The sequence below is a fragment of the Chelonus insularis genome, unplaced genomic scaffold (genome assembly GCF_013357705.1).
Source record: "Chelonus insularis isolate UGA/USDA-ARS -01 unplaced genomic scaffold, ASM1335770v1 contig_124_pilon, whole genome shotgun sequence".
In the NCBI taxonomy this organism is placed as follows: domain Eukaryota; kingdom Metazoa; phylum Arthropoda; class Insecta; order Hymenoptera; family Braconidae; genus Chelonus; species Chelonus insularis.
The window spans coordinates 312,135-330,496 of NW_023276365.1; the positions used below are offsets into that span (position 1 = coordinate 312,135).

The window sequence follows — 18,362 nt, forward strand, 5'->3', positions numbered from 1 at the left end:
TGGGTAAGTAAATAATAACAAGAATAGACAAGTAATACAATTGTATCTTTAATCCAATTCCGTATGTACGAATTACATTTTTTTAACTTTCACACTGGTAGGTAGACTGATTGAAAAAAATCCAACTATTGTTTCTATCACAGTCGTTAGAAAAGGCTGAGATCTACTAAATTTACATCATGATGAAGTATATATTTTATATTTACTTAATAGCCTGTTCCAAAACGATTGGATTTTACATAACTAAAATGTCTATAGCATCGTCAATAACATAATTTTTTTGAAAATAACAATTAATTAATAATAAAAAAAGAACATTTTTTTAAATTTTATCTTAGATCAACTTATTACTTGTTATATTTTATTCAAATAACAGGGACAGTAAAAAAAAATAAAATATACAATAACGATACTTAAGCATATCATAAAAACAACACTCCACCTACATAACGAGTATTTTCTTCATTAATTGAGTTCAGGACTACGTTTGTTCTAATTTTTGTTTTTAGAATAGTATTATATTCTCTCTATCATTACGCGTTGCAATGCGGTATAGAGAAGTAATTCGCAGTCTTTTGATTTTCAGCTGATGAAAAAGATAAAATATATAAAAAAGTGGGTATAGTATGTACCAGTGCTTTTCTCTAAACCACATTTATATCACACGCGCAGCATCAATATTCATCAATAATCATTCATTCGGCTGCGCTTTTAAACTCGGCAACAACGATAAACTCATGTAAATACATACAACGTAATGGACACTTGGTTTTATGAAACTTTATACAAAAGTTTCTCTGTTATGAAATCTACATTTAATATTATTAGACAATTCTAGCTGCTTATTAATCTCTCTTTATAGTTTTATCATAGACAAGTTTATCGCTGATTCCAAATATATAAATTAATTCATTATTTATTGTTTAATATGCCACATACACATATCTTTTAATCAATTTAGAAATTACTTCCATTATCAATTTGTTTTGCTGAATTTAAAAACTCATCGCATATATTTTCATCATTATTATTAGTATCTAATATGCAGACTTAAGTTTTTTTTTTACATTAAATGCAATATATATATATATATAGATTTATATGTATATGTATTTACACTCGATACAATTTTTATTTTTTACTTTCCTATAATTTTGAGAACCGCCGGCGGTAAAAATCTAAATGGGTTGTTACATTTATATTTTTTTTATGGACTTTATATGTTTATACTTAGTATATTTTCATGAAGTTGGTATAAATTAATGATATATTTATGAAATTATATCAAACCTTTTTTATATTAATTCGGTAAGTACCTCTGAGGAACTAACAATAAAGAACAATGGCACTTGGAAACGGTATCCCCTTAATAATTATTTATAATAGCAGAGGTAATACCGTGAAATTATTTTACATCTTACTTTTGACAAAGACAAGTGAATTTTTAACATTTTTTAATCTTAAAAATTACTTGTCCCGCTTACTAATTAATTCGATGAATGATCTAATGATTTATTGAGTCTATTGCCTTTCATTTTTTGTTTTTTTTTTTTTTTGTATTACTTGATTTTTTTTACAAATATACAAGCCTTTGGAACTTCGGAAGTGTAGTATAAGTATTGAATTATTTACGTATTGCTCAGTTAAAAAAGAAAATATATATATATATATATATATGTATGTATATTTATAAAATTCATAAGAAAAGTTTATGTAATACGAATTAATTAGTTTTGTTTATATCAGCAACATGCACATCATAAATTCTGACTTTGGTGATTGTTGAGTTTTATACAACAAATGAAAATGAGAAAATAGATGTACTAAATTTTATCAGAGAAAATTATTAATTAATATTAATGTAGAACAATTAGGTGATCCCTTGATTAACTATGAAAAAATATATACAAATATTGCCTTATGTCACGTCATATAAGAACATCAGATATCATGATTTCATTTATGAAATTTATTAATATAAAAACAAATATACGAAAAAATTTTGATTTATTGAAAATAATACTTTTCTTTTACTTTGTTATAATTGTCATGTTCTCTTTTTTGTTAATGAAAAAAATTTACTCTATCTGATAATTATAATGATTTTCAAGTTACTGATAATTACTAATAATGGATACTTTTATATGATGTGATGATTCTACAAAATAAGTTATTTAATATATTTATATAATATTAATTTAAACATATTAAAGCTTTCCTAATAGGACAATTCCGAAAAAACAAAAACGCTGGAATGATTAAACTATAACATCAATAGAAATTTTCTTAAACGTCTTTACAATTTTTCAGGGAAGCACAAAAATTGAAAGACGTTATAAATATTTGAAATTTTGATTACTTTCTTTAAAATTCAAAATTATCACCTTCTTCGATGATTTTACGTATTTGGACGCTTTGAGATAATTCCTTTTCTGTTTGTGTGCGACGATAAAGAACTGGACAATCTAACGAACAACAGTCTACAATGTCTCCTCGTCCAATGCACGACTGACAAATCCGGGTTACTTGATCCATAGTTCTTTCTAAAGACCGTAACTTTTCATTTAGTGTGATAAGTGTTTCAGTAGGATGAGCAATGCATTCATCACAAATGCCTCTGTTAGATGAACGCCCGCAGGAGGCACAGATAATGGTGCCAAAATATTGAAAAATTGTTTGTTTCTGTCGGTCATGCGGCAACGCCACTGGATTGTCAAGAATATGTCGATGAGGCATTTCTCTATACCAAGCATTGACATCAACCCCCATCAAATTTAAACAGCGATTAAGTGGTGGAATAATCACTCTAGTGACATAATATGTGCCATTGGGTCGCAATCCGGGATCGTTGATCAATTCCCACGGTGAACGAACACAATGAATTAGAGCTTGATTTGGTGCACCCGCAACAACAATGTAACGAACTCGTTCCCCTCGACGTGGACAAGCTCGAGGGTCTTTTTTCATTAATCTTCGTGTGAGTTCAAGTGCTGGTACACATGCCTTATCTTTGTATCCCTTTAAACCACGAAACTCTTTGGCAAAAGTCAAGTCTTGTATTGATACTTTTCCATTTAAAACTTTATCTAGTTGTCGTGTGACATATTTCTTAACCAAAGAAACATCTTTTGTGTCAAACAAAATCCGAAGTGATTTTTCTAAAATCTGTTAACAAATTTTTTTTTATTATCTCTTATTTTGCTAAAGCTTCTAAATGTTAGAAAAAGAAATATTTTACCTTTGAAACAGCAGGACATCCATCTCGTCTGACAGTTTCAATACCTTTTGCTAAATATGTTGGCTCTTTTTGATCTGGAGTTTCGTACATATATCCACAATAACGTTTTTTTGTCTACATGATAAAAGAGGAATTTTTCTAATTAAATATCAACTAAGTCGATAATTACTTATCATTATGATATTCAATAATTTTCTCTTACCTGTAAGATAGTTGGGAACAAAACTTTTTCAAACTTGAGTTTAATGGGTGTAAGATTAGACGCTGTAACGGCATCAGCAATTTCATTACCAATTTTGAAAGCATCGTCTTTCGATTTTCCAGGTACAAGGATGAAAAGAGAATCAGTATCTCCATAAACCACTCGAGCTCCCCATCTTGGCGTTGATTCTACAAGTTTTATCGCACGTTCAAGAGTCTCTTTTGCCTTACTTATAACACTATCTCCTAGCTAAAACAATTAATCATCATTTTTAAAATTTAAACAATGTAAAATGGATGAATAAGTAAAATTAATGAGTCATTAATTTATTAATTCAATATATCTTACCTCAATGCATGGCATTCTTCCACTAAAATTAGCAGCTGTATAACCGTAGGTAACGTTGGCTAGATATTTGAGTCCATGTTGCCGTGAATGTAGAACTCGTTGGAGCAATTTATCATCCTTGGAGTGATCTTTCATTGCTTTCTTCACCATAAAACGTGTTTCCAATATTTCCATTAGCATTCTTGGCAAAATGCCGAGACGTACTTCAGGTTTAACAAAAGCTACACCACAAGGTGCATAATTAACTTTACCTTGAAGCTTCATAGCAGTACTTTTATTTATCCTTAATACATGAGCGCCAAATTCATAAGGTTCTGATTGCCCAATATGCTCAATACGTCCTAGACATGTAGAAAAGCAATAATTATGAGCGATAATAATACTGGGATATAAACTTTGAAAATCCAGAACTATTACAGGATCACTATAGAACATAGATTCCGGTTCCATAATTAAAGGAAGTGCTTCCATTGCTCTCATCCTAGCTCTTTGCAGTGGAGATGGTGATACAGGGATATAATTTAACGGTTTAGCAAGCCTTAGCATTATTGATTCAACTCGGTACTGCGAGCCACGGGAAAAAACTTCATAAAATTGAATTCCAAATAGACGAGCGTGTTCACTCGTTCGCCCAATTATATCTAATTGTTCCAGAATTCTCAAAACACCCAAAACTTTGGTACTATAATGTTGAACTACTTTCCACCGTGTTTGTGTTTGTTTGGCCTCCCACCATGTAGTTAAAGCTTTGAATGATGGACACGGAAACCTCTCGTTCATCACATGATACATAACATTTTCAAAAGTATAAGTTAACAAAGAGATTTCCCCTCTCATTATTCGCCAAATATCAAGGACTATGCGGCCTGGAAGCTTCATTTCTGCCAATGCATCTAAATCTACTTCTTGGGTTTCCCATTTACACTGAACACTCGGGATCCGTGAAATCCGCTTAGATAAATTGATACCAAGCCGTGAAGCTCGTTGGAAAATGTATCCCCAGGATAAAGATTCTATTTCCCATCCGATAAATATCTCGGGATCAATACGGGTAACTAAATCGATGAAGGCGTTGAAAAGTTCTTCTTCGTTAGCAACGACTGTCAATGTAAAAGGCAGAGAAGAGCCATAAGTGTATCCGAGTTTACTTTCACTTTGATCAGCAACAGCAATCACACCTGTTACATAAAATAATCATTTTAGCACCAATTACAGTCATTAAGCTAAAGTAAGCCTTTGAAAGTGTAATTTGTTCATTATCATCTAATGGAGTTCTGAACAGGGTCCTTTAAATCATATTATTTTTCGTTTTATCGACCAAATTGAATAGGTTTTTATCAATAAATAATATTGTCTTTCAAAAGCGTGTTCCAAATGAAAAGTAGAATAATATTTCTAAACCGTTTTTTAATCATGTTTGAATATCAAAATTAAAGCACCATGATATTATCTTCAATGAATGTATATTCTCATCACCACCACTGACATCCAGTAGTTAAAAATCGATTTTCGCTTATTCTTATCTCTACTTTAAATCACATCCAATGTCTACTTAATTTATTCATATTTTTTAACTCTGCATTGCATAATTTTTTTATTTTACATAAATCGCGGTATATGTAATAGAATGAAGTAAAATAGAAATAGGTAAAGGTGTTCAAGAATCTCTATTCATCGATTATTCTAAGAAATTATAAATAGAATTTAACCTGTTATTGTGAAGAATAATGTGTACAATTTGAATGATAATTCTTGAACAATTATTTTCATTTACATATATTAACAATTTCAAGTTATTTTTATACTCTATACTTTACTTTAAAAAGTCGCAATTATTGAATAAGTACACAGCTAAGTTTTTTTTTTTTTATTTAAATTTTAAAGTCGGTAATAAGTGATAAGTATTTATTCACAATTAGTTGTTGATGATAATAAATGAATAAGTTTTATAATTTGTTTATACACATACCCGGCAAAAAGTTAATAACAATGATAAAGTAGTCATCTTCTAATCTTCTCATCAATGTTAGATAAATGGCAATTTATAAAGAAATAGTATTATGATATTTCTCTTCATCATTTTCGTAATAAAGGTGTTTATTAAAATATAATGGGAAAATTCTACAAGTACCTTTTAGACTGTATTTAAATTTCACTATTGAACAAGTAAATATTGTGTCGAGTGGTATTATGTCAACAGTAAATCGATTAAATGATTTTATTGACATCCATATATTTCAATTTATCACAAATCTCGATGTTAAGTGATATGAATGTAATAAAATTAATTTTTTCAAATATAATCAAGCAATTACCATGTTCCAGTGGTTTTATATTTGACGTTGGTGGTACGTCACTTTGTACAGCATAAAACAGCGCAGAAATAGAATCGTGTTGTGGATCCGGTAGTAAATCTTGGCGAGTTACGACGTGAACTTCCACACACAAAATGGTAATAAATTGATACTAACAAAAAAAAAATCATAAATAATGTATTAAAAAAAATTTGCAATTTTTTTTTCACGAAAATAATCAATAATGCATTGACGCATAAATACTCACAGTTATTAATGTTTTGGCTTTTTGTCTATTTTCATTCGATGCATTGCTTCTGTTGGGATTAGTTAAACATTCAATTTGACCACAGGATATACCCAAATGCTTTGATACTTCATCCTCCTTAAATAAGTTTGATTTTTCAAGTATACTAAATAGAGAGGGAGCAGCTTCTCCGGTTACGTTAGAACTACCAGTAGAAAGTGAGTTATTTGGACTCTTCTGTTCTATAACTGAATCAAATGGTTTCCCTACACCCCTTGTGTTATTTGAGAAAAGTTTCTTCGATATGGTTCCCGACCTCAGGCCTAAAACTTTGGACAAATTCGATTCAACTATTTTTTCCGGAGACGGTTCAATGATACTACAGTCAGAAGAATCCTCACTCGCTTCTCCTCGCTCGATTAGAGCCTTATTGAGTTTTTCTTCTTGTGCTTTAACTTCAGTTTTCTCTTTTGCTTCGTCTTGTTCTTTTTTCTTTTTAAGGTAGTTTCGTGCTCTGACCCATTTTATCACGTTTTTTGACGAAGGTGGTAGTACTATAGGTGTAATAACAACGGATGAATGACCTGCAAGACTTTGTCGTATATTACTCGATTTAAACACTTGGCTTGACGGAAACTCATTAACTTTCATCCTTCTCCAGCGATTGATGCCTGTAATATTTTCCACGCTGGATTTAAAAACAAGTAGATCAGCTAGACCTTTTCCAGGTACTTTCAACATCCTGTGTGCAAGTTCTTTCTGTCCAGGCGCATCACTTTGTACACTAAAAAATGGTTGTAAATTTCTGCACTTTGGTATTTTATACAATTCCATTGTGTCAATAATTCTTTGAGTAGTTGGTGGATTAAATTTAGGAGTAATTATGCATAATCGTTGAGATAATGAACTTTGACTCCAATTATTTGTTGATGAAGTTGGCTGTTTTGTAAGCTGTGAACTCAAGTATTGAGTAAAGGTAACATTACATAAATCATCATTATCATTATCGACATGTTCTTCGTTTGGTGAAGAAGGTGAATATTTTAACTCAAAATCTCGGCTACTTTTCTCAAATATGACTGTATTTTCATCGTCGCTAGACTCAACTAGCTCATCTTTATCATTTTGCTGATCCGAAACTTTATGAATGTGATCTTTATGCTGCTCTTCCGTTGCACAGCATGAAATCTCGGCGATGCGCAGATTATTCTCAATAGAGGGAAATAAATTCTTCCGAACGTTTGTAGTGTCCTTGATATTAGACAATATATCTTGACTTTTATTTACACAGGGATATTCGTCAACTGAAGTAGGAAAAATGCTTTCTACATCACAGGAGCTTGTACTAGGAATATCTAATCTAAAAAATAACAAAAATGCATAGATGAAAAAAAGTTTTAATGAATTTCTCCCAATCGTTGGTGAAAAAGTTATTAAATTAAAATAGAAAAGCGAAATAAAAATGTTTCACCGCTAACTCACATGTTCAACTCACCCAACAGTTGTTGTCTAGCAGTCTTTTTGACCCCACCATTACTTCCTGCAACACCGTATAAAAGGGTTAATATTAATTGCGCCATTTAATTTAATATATGTCCGTTTAATGTATTCTAACTAGAGCATAAAATTTTCACCTTGTTGATTAGCAGACAAAGACGAAGTAATACGACCACGAAGCAAATTTTCATGAAGTGCTGTCCGTCTCCTCGGCGTGACGCTGATTGAAATCGCAGAGTTTGTATCGTCAACGTGATGACTATCGTCCCGTGACTGATAAGAATCGGTTGGCACGTCTCCATATACCTTAGGCGATGTGACAATTATTTTTAATGGTGAATAATTTTTTGATAAACCAGGACTCTTCAGCATATTTGTTCTATTAGGAGAACAACAAGAATTTCGTAATGACACGATACCTCGTTTTGGGGTGCTACGCTTACTCTCTACCGCATCATTCTCATCATGAATACCCTTCCGTTTTCTTGGAGTTACAACAGCCTCACGTTCAGTACTTCTACGACGTCTGTAGACACAGACTCGTTTCTCTAGACTCTCTAGAGTCATATCCGTATCCGGTTCGGAATCACTAGAGCTTAAATCCGCCGCGCCGTCGTACGCTGGTATAGTAAATCGATTCGCGTCCATCTTGAATCTCTTGCCTAATCTATTGCTCTTAAACCTTCGAGTGTAGCCATAGCGTTTTAACACACTGGGGGTAAGTCTCTGCAGGATTATACGGGGTTGTTCAAGCTGAATAAAACCAGTGATAGTGTGTTCCGGTTGCCAGCCACATCCTCTAGACTTCAACGGATACAGTCCAATACCTTCTAAAAATTCTTCTTTCACCGTCTTCCTATGAAACTCTTGATTACTGATTGTTACCCTCGTAAATACCATTCTTTGGTCAATACTTAACGTGTGAACTTTGTTTCTATAGCTCGTTAACATCCGGTACGTGTGTAGAAGTCGATTATTATCCTCAGGCTTTCGCTCGCAAACTTCCTGCAATGATGAATTAACAAAAGCAATATCATTTTGCGTTGTATTTAAATTTAATTGAGTTTGCTTCGGTAGAACGTTTCGCTTGCGTTTGCATGCTAGTTCTGTTCTTCTTATTGTGGACTCATCCATGGGAGATTTATTGTAATCTCCCTTGATTGGGCGTTGTTTCTTGTTTGTTCGTCTTTCCATCACTAGTGAAGATTTATCTTTAGTTAGAATATCCTTCACTTTCTTGTCTACTTTATTAATCGATGAAATATGCATTTCCTCAGTATACTGGTCTCTAAGAGCACGTTCATTACTAACGACACTATTATATTCACTTACATTGAATTTCCTTTCTTGATTCAACTTTTTTACACACTCTACCGTCGCTATTTTTTTCTTTAAGATTGTTTTATTCGAATTCATTTCCTTGCTTGTTGATTTTACTCTTTTTCTTTTTTTCATTTCACTTTCCGGCACTTCATTTTGCTTCGTATTTACCACACCATTTAAATGTGATAACTTATTAAGATTAGAGGAATTGTTGTTGAAAGTATCATCTTTTTTGGTAGCCTCATACAATAAACTACATTCATTTTTATCTAAAGTAATTATTGGATTAAGTTTAACAATTGATTCGTACTCATCTTCAACTGAATTAGTAATTTGTTTTTCACTTTTTTGCAATTCATCGTTGTAATCAAATGTATCATCATTAAATTCATCATCATTATCTTCTATTTGAATCTCATTGTTTTCTTCTAGTGCTGCTGCCGCCGCCGCTCTTTCTTGTTCTTCTTCTTCTCTTTCCCGTGCTTCAAAATCTATTAAAGGAACTTTTTCGTTAAGTTCAAACACTAACACTTCTTCACTAAACGTAACAGACTTATTCATTGTAGATTTTCTCACCTTATCTTCTTTTTTCGAATTCATACCATTTGAATCGATAGAAATACCCAGTTCAACACCTCTATTATTACCCAAGTAGTGGTTCAAACCATTGACATCCATTCTCACTAGTCGAACTGACACTTTTTTACAATCAAACGCTGATTTCATCAAATCGTCACTGAAAACATTATCCGCATTTTTCATTAATTCTTCTGTATTATTTACTTGATCTGATTCTATTACTTCGTACTGTAAATTACTTTCAAAATTATTGTTAATGCACTCCATATTTTTTTCACTCACACTATCCAATTTATCTTCGAATTGTTGTGACATTTCTTTCACGTCTGCTGATATATTTTCGTTCTCATGAATAAACGATACTCTTTCATTTAATGCAAGTATTTCGTGAGAGTCAGTTACATTCTTATCTTGAATTTTCAACTCGGGTAACTCAACACTGTGATTATCGCTTTTAAACTCTTCATGATTTTGATCAGCTTGCAAAACATTTAAAGTGTTGTCAGAGTTTACTGCACTTATTCCAACATTTTCCTCATAAGATACTTCAATTTCTGCATGCACTTCAACTCTTTCAACTTTTTCCGGTTCATTCAATATGGTAATTTGATTTTCCGTCAGCTCAGTTGGCTTTACTGTTATTTCACTACTTTCTAATTTTTCACCAGTTTCAATACTATCATCATTGTCTTTAATATTACAGTCCGATTCACAATCAAGTACATTCACAATATTTTCGTCGGATTTAACACTTGCGCAGTTTTCTAGTGAATCAACGATATTAGTCTCAATGTTTATATCATTAGATTGAATGATAATTACATTATTATTTGACCCATTGCTCTTTTGATTGATTCCTTCGTTACATTGAGATTGTTGGTTATCGATTAAAACATTTGAATAACATTCATTTGTATTTGATATATTTTCATCATCTGAAGATGTTGTCGTTGTTTCAACAGTTATTTCTAGGCCTGTGAATGATTCTGGATCTTGTAGAGTAATAACATCTTCAAATGTGTGAATAGGTGTACTTTTTCTTTCATTTTCAATTTCATTTTCCGTACTGTTTTCTGAGCAAGCATTTTTAGTATTCACCGTTCTATTATCATCACCATTATTTTCATGAGCTGAAGAGATTTGACTGTCTGTAGGGCTCTTTATGCTTTCGTATGTTTCATTAAGTAGATTTTCATTATTCTGTTCAAGTTTAAGTCGGTCCTCATTACATTCAATACTGTCTAAATCTTTTGTTCCAAAAATAGTATTAAGATTATTATTAATGACCTCGACATTTGAATCAAATGAATTTAATTGTTTTGTATCGGATAAACTATTCATATCATCTACATCATCATCAACGTTTTCTTTTGTTGTTGTATTTTTACATTTGTCTACATAACCATTTGTATTTTGACGACTAATTCGTTCTTTAGAAAGCACTTTATGTGACAATTTTGTTTTAGGTAAATAAATTTTACGAATAATGGAAATTTTATTTGGTGAATATTTCGATTTTGATGTTATTGAGTTTTTATTAACATTATTACATCCTAAATTATCCTTTCTGTTCATCTCATCATGTATATCAGATGAATCATCATTCTCTGATAACCCAGCTAAATAGGCGTTATCAAATATATCATCTATATTATTTTCTTCATCGTCAGTTAAAACAAGCATTGATTCAATCATTTGGCTAATTTTTTCTTCCTCATCAAAGTTTCGTTTTTGATCACAATAATCAGAACAACTCGATAAACTGTCCACATCTGGTGACGAAGGCCTTGACAAACTAGAATCGTATTCATGTAGTGGACTTCTATTATTGATTAATCGGGAAATTTTTGATGAGCTTGGAGGTGTAAATTCTTCAATTTCATCGGACTCCGATAAATAACTGTTTAATTCTGTGACATTAATTAATGAATTATTAATAAACATGTTGTTGGAACAAGTATTGAGTTCATTTAAATTAGTATTTAACTCACAACCACCATTCGATTCGTTATCCATCACAATGTGATCAATTTTATCAAATACTTGAATTTGTTTAGGCTCCATCTGATTCAAAGAACTTTCAATAAATGGTTCTAACAATTTTTTCTGTAAATTTTCTGTGATAGAATCTTCTTCAAAGAGACATTGAGGTATTTCTTGACTAATTGCATCAATTGTGTAATTTTTATTGGCATAAAAAGTTGTTTCCCCAACAACAGGAGTATATTGTTGTGATTCATCACTATTGGCGCAATCAGTTATAGAAATTCTATTTTCTGCAATAGACTCCGCATTCTCAAATATATCATTAGATCCCACATCATCTTTGTAAATAGAATCACACAGATCAAGAGTTGAATCATCAAAGTCACTAAATCGTTGAACTTTTGAAACACTAGAAATATGATCTTTAGAGGTATACGACGGCTTTTCCTTTTCTTCAGATGTTTGATTAAATACAAGTTCTGATAGAGTTTCTTCCGACGTTGTATCAACTTCAGCAGCTTCATAATGATATTCAGGTAAATACAATTTTGGTGGTGAAATTTTTATCTTGTATTTATCTGATAATGTCTCAACGCGTCTTATAACAATTGGTTTTGATCGTAATTTTGTTGTTGAATTTATATAAGGATTTTTATCATGGGATTTCAATGCTAAAAGACTCAAGTCAATGTTCTTTTTATTTATTGAACACCAAATCTCAGGTCGTTTATGAGAGGATGATGACTCGGATTGAGAAGAAGAAATAATATTAGATTCTCCATTTACTATAGTACTGTCAGTCACTTCTTTACCAATTTTAATGGAGGTATTATTAATTATTTGATTGCGTAAGCAAGGTTTCTCTGTTGCTATTGTAGGGGGCATTAACAAAAGATCAGAATCCCTTCTTTTATGTATCTTCGGTTTCTCACTAAAACTTTCTGTCATCGTTCTTTTATTAAATGCTCTTATCCTCTTTGGTCTTCCTCGCTTTTTCTTTTCTCCACGAGACTGAACAAAGTTCTCGTTAAAAGTTTCAACCAAATGATTTTCATTTTTTTCTTTTATTGGCATAGAACTTCTGTTTCCCAGTTTTAGTATAATTGATCGTTTTTTCTTACAAGCGCTACCATCTTGAGACATTTCTTCAAATACTCGTTTTATAATCACAGGCCCATCATTTTTTCTTAAATCCAATTGATCATGATTTTGCGTAGATGATATTTGTGCTGATTGTGTAAACGTTAAATCATCAACACCTGATAATTCTTTATCATCAAATACATTATTTGCTAGATCTGTATCAATTTCATTCTGAATATCTAATTTCCCGTCTATTGAAACATCTGTTTCTATCGACAGTAAATTTCCATTACCACTATTATCACAAGTGTTTTCAAAATCACTATTCTCACCCACATCTTCAATTTTATCACTACAAACTGGTACAAATTTGGTATTCACTTTTTTATCCATCACATTTAGCTTATCCAACAGCACAAATGGTAAACGACAGTGTTTGGTACACGTTGTTGATGATAAAGGTCGTGCACAACCTCCCCTTTTACGTTTTTCAACTACCCATACTGAGTCATTCGTAAATAAATAATCTTGGACAAAGGTCGATCGAATAAACGAATAACGACAATGACGATGATTAAATAATCCAAATGGTATACCACTATGTGATCTTATGGAAGAGTAATGCGATTGGTATTTCAAGTCTGAAACAGCATTTTGTTCAATTGGTACATCTACTAACTCTCCAAAATCCTCAAGTATTGGAGTGACCAAGTTTTCATTTTCTCCCAGAGGATATGCAGAATACTGAACTCCAGGTAATGTACTTCTTACATCAGTCATAGGGTCACTCGGGAAAAAATCTCGCAAGATGTTCTGTGAAAAATCATTTTCTATTGAAGTAGGAGATTTACTATCAGACTTTTCATTGATATCATAAGATGATACATAAGGAAAATTATCAGTTCTGTTATCTATTTTCCAAGAATCATCAATAAATACTTTCAACGCATCACCAGTTGTATCAATATGATCAGTTGGAGTTATTTTATCATTTTGTGCAGGTAATAAAGGTTTTTCGTCGATTTCTGATGGCAAAGAATCTCGTAAAGTATCTGACAAGTCACCAGGAATGTGTGCAGCACTGTTTTCTCTTGAGAATATTCTGTTGGCTAAATTTGCTGATCCTCGCCTGAAGCAACCTCTCTTTCGAGCTATCATAGAGTCACTTAACGCAGGACAACGTCTTAAAATTCGCTTCCTTGACCTCATAAAACGTTTCCTCTTCAGTATTCGTTTTGGAATAAATTGCAAATCCTGCAATTCTTCCCATCTTGCCACTAAATTACAATTATAATCGGAATTGTCATTATGAAGTCTACTGAAGTCTTTACAGTCGTTATATTTATTTTTATAAACTTTGGCATCAGGCTCTTGAATATTGGGTGCAACATTTTCAGATGATAAATTACAAACTTTTTCATCCCGTAAAAGTCGAAGGTTTTGAACATTTGGAGACATTTGATCGCACTTCTCTTTTAATTCTAACAAAGAGTTTTTATTATTTACACTATCACTGTCACGAAAGTTGTTATAAATGTCTGGAACAAGTGCACTGCCTAAAAGACTAGCATATTGGTCCTGAAGTTCAGTTAGATCAGACTTATCCATTTCCGCTGTTTGAGTGAAGCACGGATCACCATTTAGCACCATTTCCAAAGGGATATCCAAAGGGACACTCTCGCTTTCAACTGGCAAATTAGTTCCTATTGTTGAGTCAGCAGTATTTGAGAGCACCCTATCTAAACTCAAAACGTTTTCATAGTCAGTTTCAAATTCAGAGCCTAAAGGGATATAGTCCATTAGTGCATACTGATCGACGGTTGATTCTGTTGGTAAGAATGATGGCCAAGGAACGTCTGGAGACGTTGGGGAATAATCCGAATGTCTATCAGACTTACTAGACTCTGAAGATGCTAATTCTTCAATAAAAGCTTCTTCATCAGTACACGACATTCTTGTATTTAAAACTCGCATCCTATCAAAATCTAAATACGATGTTTCACACTCAGGCACTCTTTTGACTTCTTGAAATTTAACATTTTCTTCTTCTTCAGATTCTAAGAAACTGGACAGTAAATCACCCGCGCCATCTAATTGTGGTAAACGTGATTCTTCTGAGTCTCGACTTTCAGCATCAGTATCACGATTTTCACTGAGATTCACTTCTGTTGCTTTACTATTTATGTCTAAAATGTTTGCCGGAACAAGCTGACTAGGCGACTTTTCAACACTCTCCCAAGGGCTTAAAGAATTTAATTCCAAGCACGTGAGATTAAAGTCAATAGTTTCGTCATCTTCATTATCACTTTTATTATCTTGATTACAAAATACCGGTGTTTGGGTACCCAAAATACTATCATTATCAATACACTCTGACTTTTCAGAATCTCGAGCAAGACCCATCAGTATATCCACCAACGGCAAATCTTCGGAATCCACTGAAAATTAGATAAATCATTGTTAGTAAATTATCTCAAGATTCAATTCAAAACATTATATAAGTAATAATATTTATATACTTACAAATACTGCTTTCGTTAGTCATTTGGGAATTTTTCGATTCTTGTGAGAAACCCAAAGATTTGAAACTTGTAACTTCGTCAGTATGTTGAGTCTTGTTCAAGTTTTGACCGCTAAAAGTTCCCAAGTTAGATGCATTCATCAACTGATCATTGTCTTGAACCTCTGCGGGATACACTGTAGTGTTGAAAGTTGTCGAAAGTGATGTTTCATCACTTTGCGATATCATTTGTAGTCTACGGTTTAACCTTTGCTCTTGATACACATCACTATCAGTTGGACAATACGGTGGTCTTGTTGGACTTTTTGGATTAACGAGCTGAGAATCATCACACGGAAGTCCAGCTTGTGCTCTTCTCGCTCGTTCTTCTTCCCAAATTGCTGCAAGTCCCGGATTTAACTCCATACCTTTCTCTAAATCTTTTCTGTTTAAAATATCAGAAACTCGAGCATCTACTTCTAATTTACATATACTCTGACGTTCAACAGACGACGGAAGATAGTCAAGTTCATCGACCGGCGTAATTATGCTGTCATTTGATGACTTCAACTCCGAAAGAGATTGCGTAGAACGTCGGTATTTTACACTTGATAAATTGATCATGGACATTCCATGAACATTATAATCCATCATAAATTGAAGGATAAATGGAATATGTGCTTCGTAAGGTTGCAAGCTTTGATTTAGCACTGAACCATTCTGAAAAAAAAAATAAGAAAAGTAAATCAGTTTACTTTTATTAAATTCAAAGATGGATAATTGTTCGAGTATGAATAAATAAAAAAAAATGAATGATTTAATAGAAGATGCCTAGGGAATTTATAAGCAAATAAAATACTCACTTGAAGTAAATCAATTGCTTTTTTCATTATTGCTGGATTATAAAAGGACACCTTGAAGAATTGATGTTCTCTCTTGTGATATCCATAAAATGGTCTGTAAAGAAAATACAAAGTAATCAAAAAATTATTGATTTCACAATAACGGTTCATATTATTTTAACAAATGTTTGGCTTACATTCCAGCTATTCTTTGTACTTGATAAACATGCTGAGTGTTGGAGTTCGCCGATCCTAAGGATATATTGATCGCTGCATCCAAAGATGCAGCAAGTCTGTAGGCAAACCCATCAGCGTTATCTTCTCCAGTACATGGCACATACATATATGGGAATGCTCCATGTAGGTGTAAACATGTTTTATCACCTATAAAATGCACTTGAATTAATATACGCATCATTCAATTACCTTGAAACGAAACTACAGTAATTTATACCTGTTGGAGTAGTGCCAAACACACGAACTATAGGCACGTACTTGATCTCTGCTCCACGAAACTCCGAAAACGTTGGATCCAGCTGAGGCAATGGCGTTGCCTGATAGCTGTCCGCACTAACCAAACGTACGGAAAACATTGGTTAGTATCTGCAATGTTAGAAAAATGAAACTATCAGAATAGTTGAATATTAGAATTGATAAGCTTCAATTCTTAGAAATTATCAAATGACTGAAATAACCGATTAAATGAACTAATCAGTTTTACTGCAATTACCACCTATCAGTCATGTCACATTTTTCTTTATTTATTTCTCTGAACAGCAAACCTTGAACTTTATTTACATTATTTTTCACTAGAACAAAAATGGTAGAATAGGAAGAAAATTTTTTTGTTAAAATATTTATTATTTCAAATGATAAAAGAGTACACTTTAATCATGGCTGCAATTATAATCGTATGTATTAATTTTTTTCACTTTTTGAATGATAGAGCAAATTATTTTTTTACAAGTAGTATCATTATAGCGTATCAATTATCACTGGCCTACTAAATGATTCACGATGAGAAGTTATTATAGAAATTGTTTTTTTAAATGCTGTCTCTTAAATAGTCCTTCTTTCCGTCGTTCCGGTTACATCATTAATCTTCTTCCTTTATATACTATATAATAATTGGAAAGATATTGTTTCTTTTTGTTCGATGCTTATTCACGTGGAATTGTCTAGATAGTTAACATGACTATAACATGCGCCACATCTATTGACTAATTGCCAATGGGATAATAAAGTGTGAAGAAGAATCAATTTAGAAAAGATAAGCATTGAAATCAAATTTTAATTGGCTTGTCTTATTGACCATTCCCATTTGTTGTCATGAAATAATCTTAATTATACTCCAGAGATAAGAGATTCAACACTATTTATGTCGAAATAAAAATAATCTTTAATTAGTTGACAGTAACAAAAACGGCCGAAAAAAAATTTGTTAAGGTAACATTTTTTCGAATTAAATTGCGTTTCAGTGTATAACAACTGGAGCAATTCGCCAGAGATATGTCCGTCAAAGTATTGATGGCCAATTAACACACCTTCATCTTGTAATGTATCGTGGTATGGTTATCAATTTTGATCGTAACTTTTTCCCATGAATGAAACACTTAATTGATTAAATAAAAACTTTCTTACCTATTTACTATCTTATTGGCATGACTCCACGTCTAATGCGATTCATTAGACGAAAAGTGATCATGAAATTACACAATATTCGTCGTACGACGTAAAATCAACACGAGAGCGCGCGAGAAAACTCAGGATGGATAGTATTTCCTCAAAGAGTACTGCTCAGACTGACATTGTTCACACTTCAGAGCCGGTGATGTGTAAGCGATCCTCTCTATACAATTCTCTAATGGATACAAATTTCTCCGGAATCACTAAATACAACTTACACTTAACATGAGACGCACAACTTCCCTCGGCATCTAGCCTCAACACACCGTTGATTTTTTTCCTCACCTCCTCACACACTGATACTTCTTTCTCACTATCTATCTCTGTTACACCCTTCTTCTCTCACTCTTCCTGCTTTATCCGCTTTACTTCTGTCTCGCGTGCTTGCATACACTTTTGTGACGGGAACAGCAACCATCTACCTATCGTATTCCGTTCACGACTATGTTGACTGTGTTTACGAGCGTCCTCTTCGACAATTGAGCACGCGCAGGCGCATATATTCGCATAATTTGTTTTAGCGACCGCTGCCCTTCT

General features: G+C 32.6%; 1 protein-coding gene across 2 annotated transcripts; it reads right to left on the reverse strand.

Moving 5' to 3' along the window:
- Positions 1 to 1,020: 1,020 nt before the first annotated feature.
- DNApol-zeta (DNA polymerase zeta catalytic subunit) lies at positions 1,021 to 18,275 on the reverse strand. 2 transcript variants are annotated; one of them, XM_035083912.1, is made up of 13 exons: positions 17,781 to 18,275; positions 16,594 to 16,742; positions 16,337 to 16,523; positions 16,161 to 16,254; positions 15,321 to 16,017; positions 7,964 to 15,235; positions 7,825 to 7,869; positions 6,351 to 7,684; positions 6,104 to 6,254; positions 3,789 to 4,966; positions 3,441 to 3,689; positions 3,239 to 3,352; positions 1,021 to 3,165 (listed from the first exon to the last, which is right to left on the reverse strand). In XM_035083912.1, exons 2-13 carry the CDS (start codon positions 16,730 to 16,732, stop codon positions 2,365 to 2,367), a joined length of 12,261 nt encoding a protein of 4,086 aa, XP_034939803.1. In that variant the 5' UTR covers positions 16,733 to 16,742; positions 17,781 to 18,275; the 3' UTR covers positions 1,021 to 2,364. The 2 variants fall into 2 exon arrangements, with proteins under 2 accessions (XP_034939803.1, XP_034939797.1); XM_035083906.1 differs by having other exon boundaries at positions 6,351 to 7,689; positions 7,812 to 7,869; positions 17,781 to 18,274.
- Between the last annotated feature and the right edge of the window lie 87 nt (positions 18,276 to 18,362).